The sequence below is a fragment of the Garra rufa genome, chromosome 4 (genome assembly GCF_049309525.1).
Source record: "Garra rufa chromosome 4, GarRuf1.0, whole genome shotgun sequence".
Lineage (NCBI taxonomy): Eukaryota > Metazoa > Chordata > Actinopteri > Cypriniformes > Cyprinidae > Garra > Garra rufa.
This window is the reverse complement of record NC_133364.1, coordinates 5,209,835-5,217,334: the sequence shown is the minus strand read 5'-3', so window position 1 is coordinate 5,217,334 and position 7,500 is coordinate 5,209,835. Positions and strand designations below refer to the sequence as shown.

The following is a 7,500-nucleotide window of genomic DNA, read 5'->3' as shown; positions in this document are numbered from 1 at the left end:
CACCCACTTTCCATTTTAGCCATAAACCTATTCTAGAAACTCTGAGATGAATATTACATTTGTAGCAAAACAAGCAAAGCAAAATGACACAAGGTGCAAAACTGTGTAGTTAATTCTTTTAAAAGAGGAAATGAACCACACATCCCATGAATCATTGCAAATGATGTAACTGACTCATTAATAATAGTACAGCTTGAGTCTACTGACTTAAATTTACAATACAATACAATTTTGAGTTGAAGGCTGATTCTGATTAAATCATTTGCAGTTCTTTCTCTTTGTAAAAAAAATAATGAAATCATGTATTTATTTTTGCACAAAAAAATTGTTGTAGGAACGGTTTTTGATCAAAAATTATCATAATTGATTACGAAAAAGTAGCAAGTAACACAAAGTAGAAAGACTGAAATAGTTTTCTTGCAAAACATATTCAGTAGTCTTTATTTACAACTACAAATTTATTTTTGCAGTGTATTACTAGACAAGCTTTTGCACTTTCATAATGAAGTTGCATAGAACTCTGTGTTTGGATAGTTTTATCCAAAATACAGTAAAACATTTAGTATAGTACTGAGCAGTATACATTTCTTTAAATATAAATCACATATAAAATGCTTTGGCATGCCACAATTAATTCCAGCCCAAGCATGAGTAATATCCAGTCACTTTATGAGCCAATTTCACCGAAAACCGTGTCCTGTGGGGAGCAGAGCTTAGCGACGGGTCAATTAGGCTTTCGTTTGTGAAAATGAATGGTTTTTCACCAGTTATGGTGTTTTTACATTATTTCCTAGCATTGCTGGAGCAATTCATGAATGGCTCGCGTTATCTTGGTGGAACCAGCGAAGACTTTTGAGACAAAAGAAAAAGACTCCATTGTGTTTCCAATGGTTTACTGCCATGGCCAATGCTCTGTATTTTTCATCACACACACACACACACGTTCCTTCCTCATTCGCGCCAGCATGGCAGGTCTCTAATGTAGCGGACAATGACGCACATTCTCACAGAAGCCTTTTAATGTTTCACCAGCACTGCAGTTAAAAATGCATACCGGCACTTAAAGAGTAGGTGAGGCAAAAGTCACTATCCGTCTCTCCAGCGCTTTTCCCATGCTGCAGTGCTCAGCAAACAACATTAAGAGATGTTTATTAAAGCCCATTCATTACACCTGGTCCATATGTAGGTCACACCGCACTACGCTCTGATATTGAACAGAATTCAGAGCGCCAGCCAGCCTTTTATTTTTCCACGGCGTATATAATGTGATATTTTGGCAGCGTGAAGAAAAACACGAGCGAGTCTGCTTCTTTAAGCGCCGTTTTATCTGTCAGAGCCGCAGCTGTGTCAATATCGGAATAAAACGGCACGAAACGCAACTGACGGTGACACGATTTTTGTAGAAGGTCACATAGTTGTGGCCTGTCTGGGTGTCCAGTTTGGCAGGAAACTGGGCTTTTTCGCATAAATCCCAAATCACTTTTCCTGTATATTTGAACTCGGCAAAGAAAACACTTTTCCTAAGGTGTTACATTTCTGCAAGGCTGCTGATCGGACGTTCATTTCTAAAGCCGGTAAACATGCGCCACGCTTACCGTAGGTCAGAAACCTTTAACGCATTATACATGCATGAGCTCCCCGCCTTAGAAAGTACTATTAAGATTTAAAGGCCGATTCCTCTGGTATTTTCCTACTTTAGGATTTGGAGCGAGCGCATACCTTTGTAGCAGATGTTTAAAATGCTAATCTATTCGAGAAGTAATAGGAAAAGAAAGTTGCTGAACTGACCGGTTCACTGCACTCTCAGGGCCTGGACTATTCCCTACAGGTTTTAAAAGGCATTATAGCTCAAAATAATTGTGTATGTTGATGTTTTTCAGCCTACATCTAATCAAAGCTAAAGAAACACAAGTACAAAGTATGTTTCTTAAAATTTGTAATATGCAAATAAATAGATAATATATTATGCGCACCAATCTAAAAAAGTAAAGCAAGGAGGAGTAAAGTCATAACATTTTTTTTCTTTTTTTACACATTCGAGAAAATTGCTAAATATATTTCAGGAGCAATTTCGCATCTCTTGAGCATTTTTTATACCTGTAATCACTGGTATTTTGCTGCAAAATGACAAAATGATTAGTGTTGAGAAGACTGATGCTGTGAGCTGGTGTTGAGGGTGTGATTTGAGCTCACGGTAGGAGGCTAGTTTGTGCAAAAATGCTTAAGTGGTTGCTGGAAAATGTGCACATACTGTTTTAATGAAGGGTTGTGAGGTTATGTGGGTGATGTGGGTTTTTGTGTGTGTGTGTGTGTGTGTGTGTGTGTGTGTGTGTCGGTGGTCTAAACTGGTATTAGATAATTAATTTAAATCTTATAGATCTGGGACCTGCGTGTAAACATGTTGATGCAGATATTTGGCGAATCGTGAGAAACCTGTCACAGGGTCATGTTACATCCCAGAATTAAAGGCCAAAAAAGGAAGGAATTATGCTTTGCATAAAAAAACAAGCAATTGTTTTAGGAGCAATCATTTTACTTTAATTTTAAATAGATTAATAGTAATTTTTATAGTTAATAAAAATTATTTTATTAATAATGCTAATCGTTTTAAACCATTATAAAGGCAGCACAAATTGTTTGTTTTATTTTTAAAATAATTGATCATAATTTAAACAATTTGGAGTGTAAATTTACGTAATTTTTTAAAGAAAATAATGCATTTTATTTTATTTTATTTTACATTATATTTTATTTTTAATAGATTTAATAATTGTATTTATTTAGAATATTGAATGAAAGTTAAGCGCATTATTGCAGTAATAGTGTTTTTTATAATTAATAATAAAAAACATCATTATTTCTCATTCTAATAAAGAAAAGAAAATGTTTAAATGTTAGATTTAAATATGCATGAGCCATAATGAGCCATTATTTAATGAAATATGCACTAATTCTTGTTTAATTTTTTGACATATTAGAGTCAAATGTTTTTGTCTCATTTTGTCAGAAAATACTTGCAGACAGAAAACAATGTAATTTTTTTACCATTTTTGGGGAATAAAATGTTGTATAAAATCAAGCAAATTATATAAGAACAAATCCCTCTGTAAAACCTTCAGAATATAGACAGGAATAAAAATGCAAAGTTTGGTGTGTGTAAATGCTGCTGAAGTAGAGATTTATGGCTCAGGGTAGGAGAAAACGGCCTTTAAAAATATGCATTGTAATTGAAATCTATTGACACAAACAGATAAAGTGCTATATAAGAAACACTTAACAGTGTCTTTTGGGTGTTTTCTTCCTACTAGTCTGAAAAAACACCAAAAAAGCCCAAAATCTTGAACTTGACAGGTGCATGATTTTTTTTTTTTTTTTTTGTCTGCATTGTCTTGCTTTAATATCCAGACCAGTTCTTTCCAGGTTTGGTAAGATTTTCTGGTATAGGTTAGTTGATAGGAAACAAAACTCCAGCTGTCAAACCGGCAGGAGAAGCTGGTTCAGCCGGACTCCGCAGAACCCTGATCGGACGAGACTCGGCTCACAGACGCCTGAGCGCTAAACGTCTGCAACACTGACAGTCTGTCTGTATGAGAGAGAAAGAGAGGAGACGCGCGTACCGAGCACCTTCTCAGACGTGAGGCCTGCTACATCCACTCAAACGTGTTCCTCCCAACTCCAGCTGACAGCCGCTCCGGCTCAATTAATATCAGACGCGGATGTTTTCATGTTTGTGGCTATAGATTGTTGCATGAGAATTTTCCTGAGCTAAAAATACACATGCGATTTGTGACCCCATCCGTCTGTAACGGGACGTTGCTGGTCTCCCAGAATGCCCAGGGCATGTACTCGGGGCGGTTGGGAGATCAGGGTCGGGGCGCGCGGATGTGCCCTCTGGTTCTCTACGTGGGCCGAAACCCTGCGCTGCATCTGAAATATTCATGCGGCTGTCATGAGAGTTTCTTCCCTGCTCTGACTCTCAGGGTAATGCAGTTCTCAAACTTTTTGTGCACCATTGTGCAATTTTAAATCATCAGAAACATACTTTGATACGCAAATGCAGATGGAAGCATTAACCAATGCAGTGCAAGTCATGCGTTACCGTTCTGGAGTTTCTATGAAATATATTAAATGTCCCATTAACTTTTTCAGCAAAATTCTTTCCAAACTATTGCTTTTCCATGACGCTAGAGAAAACTGCCTGACAGTTACTTTAATTATTACTGCACTGTAATTTGCATTGCATTGAATTTAAAGTGATTATCCACACAAAAATGAAAAATAGTTATCATTTACTGCTATTTTATTATAATTGGGATGCTATTGTTATATACTGTAACTGATACTATTTTTATAGGTTAAGTATATTAATATAGATTTTAATTTTAATATATTATATTTTTTTTAATTTTGTAAGTAATGCGTGTGCGTAGTGTGTTTTCTCTTCTTTTTTTTAAGTTTTTTAAAGATATTTTAGTTTTTTATGCAATGTTTTAATTATTTAAATGCATCAAGTTAAACTAAATGTTTTTTTATTTGTTTATGTATTTTATTTCCGTTTATTTGACATTGCATTGAAAATTGAACAGAAATGAAACAGAAATGAAAATGGTTGCTATTTACTTAACTCCAGTGCTATTTTAGTGTAATTGAGTTACTGTTATGGTTTTCTTACTATTTTGAATTAGTTTTTATTTTTATATTTTAGTTATATTCATTTGTTTTAATTTCAGTTTCAGTTTTAATTTGTAATTTTTTTATATATGTTTTATAATTTATATAAAATTTAAATAATCTTCTTAAATAATTTTAATTTTTAGTTCTTTTTAAATATTTCAATATTGTATTTTTTTATATTTATATTTACATTTAATTGTAGTTAAAGTTTTAGTTGTTATAGTGTGGTTTCTTTTTTGCTTTTGTTTTAAATATGTTTATATAGTTTTTATTCATTTTCTGAATAGTTTTTTTATTTTTATAGTTTAGTTATATTCATTTAAATTTGTTATATTTTTATTCATAATGTTTATATATTTTTCTATAATTCTATAATATTTTATAGAATTTATATATTTTTTCAAATAATTTTAATTTTAATGTTTTTAGTTTAAAATGTGTAGTTGTGTTTTGTCATTTTTAGTGTTTTTTTTAATATGCATATATAGTTTTTATTTATAGTTTGAATTATTTTATTTTATTGAGGTTTTTATTAATATGTTGAAATAATTTATTTATATTATTGAATATTATATGTTTTATATGTACTTTTAATTTTAGTTAAAGTTTTAGTTGTTAAAGTGTTTTGTCATTTAATTATGCCTACATAGTTTCTATTCATTTTTGTGTAAGTTGTAGCAATTTTAGCATATCATATTGAACTAAATAAAAATGAGAACTATTTTTTTTGTATTTTATATTAGTTAATGTTTATTTCACGTAACAAAAATGTTTTGTATGTTTTTAGTTTTAGTTAACTATAATAACCCCACTTCACTCATGTAATTTCTAACCTCTCTGCATTTCTTTCTTCTAAGTGTGAGTAAATCATGCCAGGATGTTGATTTTTGAGTATCCTCTCCTTTTAAGTGCATGTATCTAGTCTACTTTATTCCGCACACGTGCCACATCAGCCAAGACTTTTGATTGGTTCACAGCTTGTGATGTAAAGAACAAATGCGATGATGCATTTCTCCAGGGTCTTCCATCTGTTCTGCTCCCATTTTCCCAGATGGGGGAAGGGTTGAGTATTCCCTGACGGACCACTGTCATCTGCCGCCCTCAGATGTTTGGCTTAACGCACAGACCCACTCTCTAAATACACACACTCGCTTAGATTTACATCATTTACGTAAAATGCGATCCAGCTTTAATCTAAACAAGCGCTTTGTTTAAAAAGCACGCTGCCAAAAAGTGTTAATTTGGCTCTTGGATTGTCACACACATGGCCTTATTGTGTCTGGGTCAGTGTTAATTGATTATAATTGGTGATGTGACTTTTGACAAGCTGCAAAACTGACCTTAGCCGAGAATTTGTGACTCTAAGTGTTTTGCCGTGCCGTCAACTTTGTTTTAGTCTAAACTTGATGTATGTTCTCTTTAAATAACAGCGTTTGAGGCGAAGTTTGCCTCCGGGGCTTTTGAGACGGATTTCTTCCCCGTGGACCACCACCACCTCAGCCACGGGCCTGCCCACCCTCGAACCCGGGCCGGTCAGACGAGACCGCAGTGCCAGCATCAAAGCACCTCATGATGGCCCTTCCAGCAGGTAATAAGCGCTCCTTTCTTATCCAGATGCAATACACATGGCAATATGTGTTTACTTTTACTCACTACTCTACAAATGTACTCAACTTAAAGGAACGGTTCACCCAAAAATAAAAATTTGCTGAAAATGTGCTTACCCTACAAGCATACCAGATCTAAATGAGTTTGTTTCATCATCAGATTTTGAGAAATGTAACATTGCATACCTTGCTCACCAATGGATGTGAATGGGTGCCGTCAGAATGAGAGTCCAAACAGCTGATAAAAACATAACAATAATCCACAAGTAATCCACACCACTCCAGTTTATCAATTAACATCTTGAGAAGACAAAATTTGTGTGTTTCTAAGAAACAAATCCAAACATTAAGATGTTTTTAACATCAAACGATTGCTTTTGGCTGAAATATGACTCCATAATACATAATATTAATTTCTGGTTTAAATTAAGAGCAAAACATGCACTGAAACAAGTGCTGTTTACAAGCCAAAACCAAAGTTGTTGGTGGGTTTTGATGTGAGAAGACAACAGGGATGGACTTTTTCACTGGAGGAAGAGTTATTGTTGATTATGGACTATAGAAGTGAAGTGGTTTGGCGCTAAAAACGTTAAAAAAAATCTTAATGATGGATTTGTTTCTTACAAACAGCTTTTGGCTTCACTAGATGTTAATTGATGGACTGGAGTGGTGTGGATTACTGTGATGTTTTTATCAGCTGTTTGGACTCTCCTTCTGACGGCACCCATTCACTGCAAAGGAATTTTTAGTTCATTTAAATTTGTAGCTATGTGTTGGCAAAGTCTTTTTAATAAGCATATGTGACCCTGGACCACAAAACCAGTCATAAGGTTAAATTTGACAAAACTGAGATTTATACATCACATGAAAGCTCAATAAATAAGCTTTCTATTGATGTATGGTTTGTTAGGATAGGACAATATTTGACTGAGATACATCTATTTGAAAATCTGAAATCTGAGGGTGCAAAAAAATAAAAAAGACTGAGAAAATCACCTTTAAAGTTGTCCAAATTAGGTTCTTAACAATGCATATCACAAATAAAAAATTACATTTTGATATGTTTACAGTAGGAATTTTACCAAAAATCCTCATGGAACATGAACTTTACTTAATTTCTCAATGATTTTTGGCATAAAAGAAAAATCCAAATTTTGACCCATGCAATGTATTTTTGGCTATTGCTACAAACAAACCCCAGCGACTTAAGACTGGTTTT

At 33.9% G+C, this 7,500-nt stretch overlaps 1 protein-coding gene across 1 annotated transcript in view; it reads left to right on the top strand.

The window, feature by feature from the left end:
- pde3a (phosphodiesterase 3A, cGMP-inhibited) overlaps positions 1–7,500 on the top strand; it is a 116,487-nt gene that overhangs the window by 81,164 nt on the left and 27,823 nt on the right. The window contains exon 4 of the mRNA XM_073838533.1: positions 6,105–6,262. Coding sequence (XP_073694634.1) covers positions 6,105–6,262 — 158 coding nt within the window. The remainder of the gene's footprint in view (positions 1–6,104; positions 6,263–7,500) is intronic.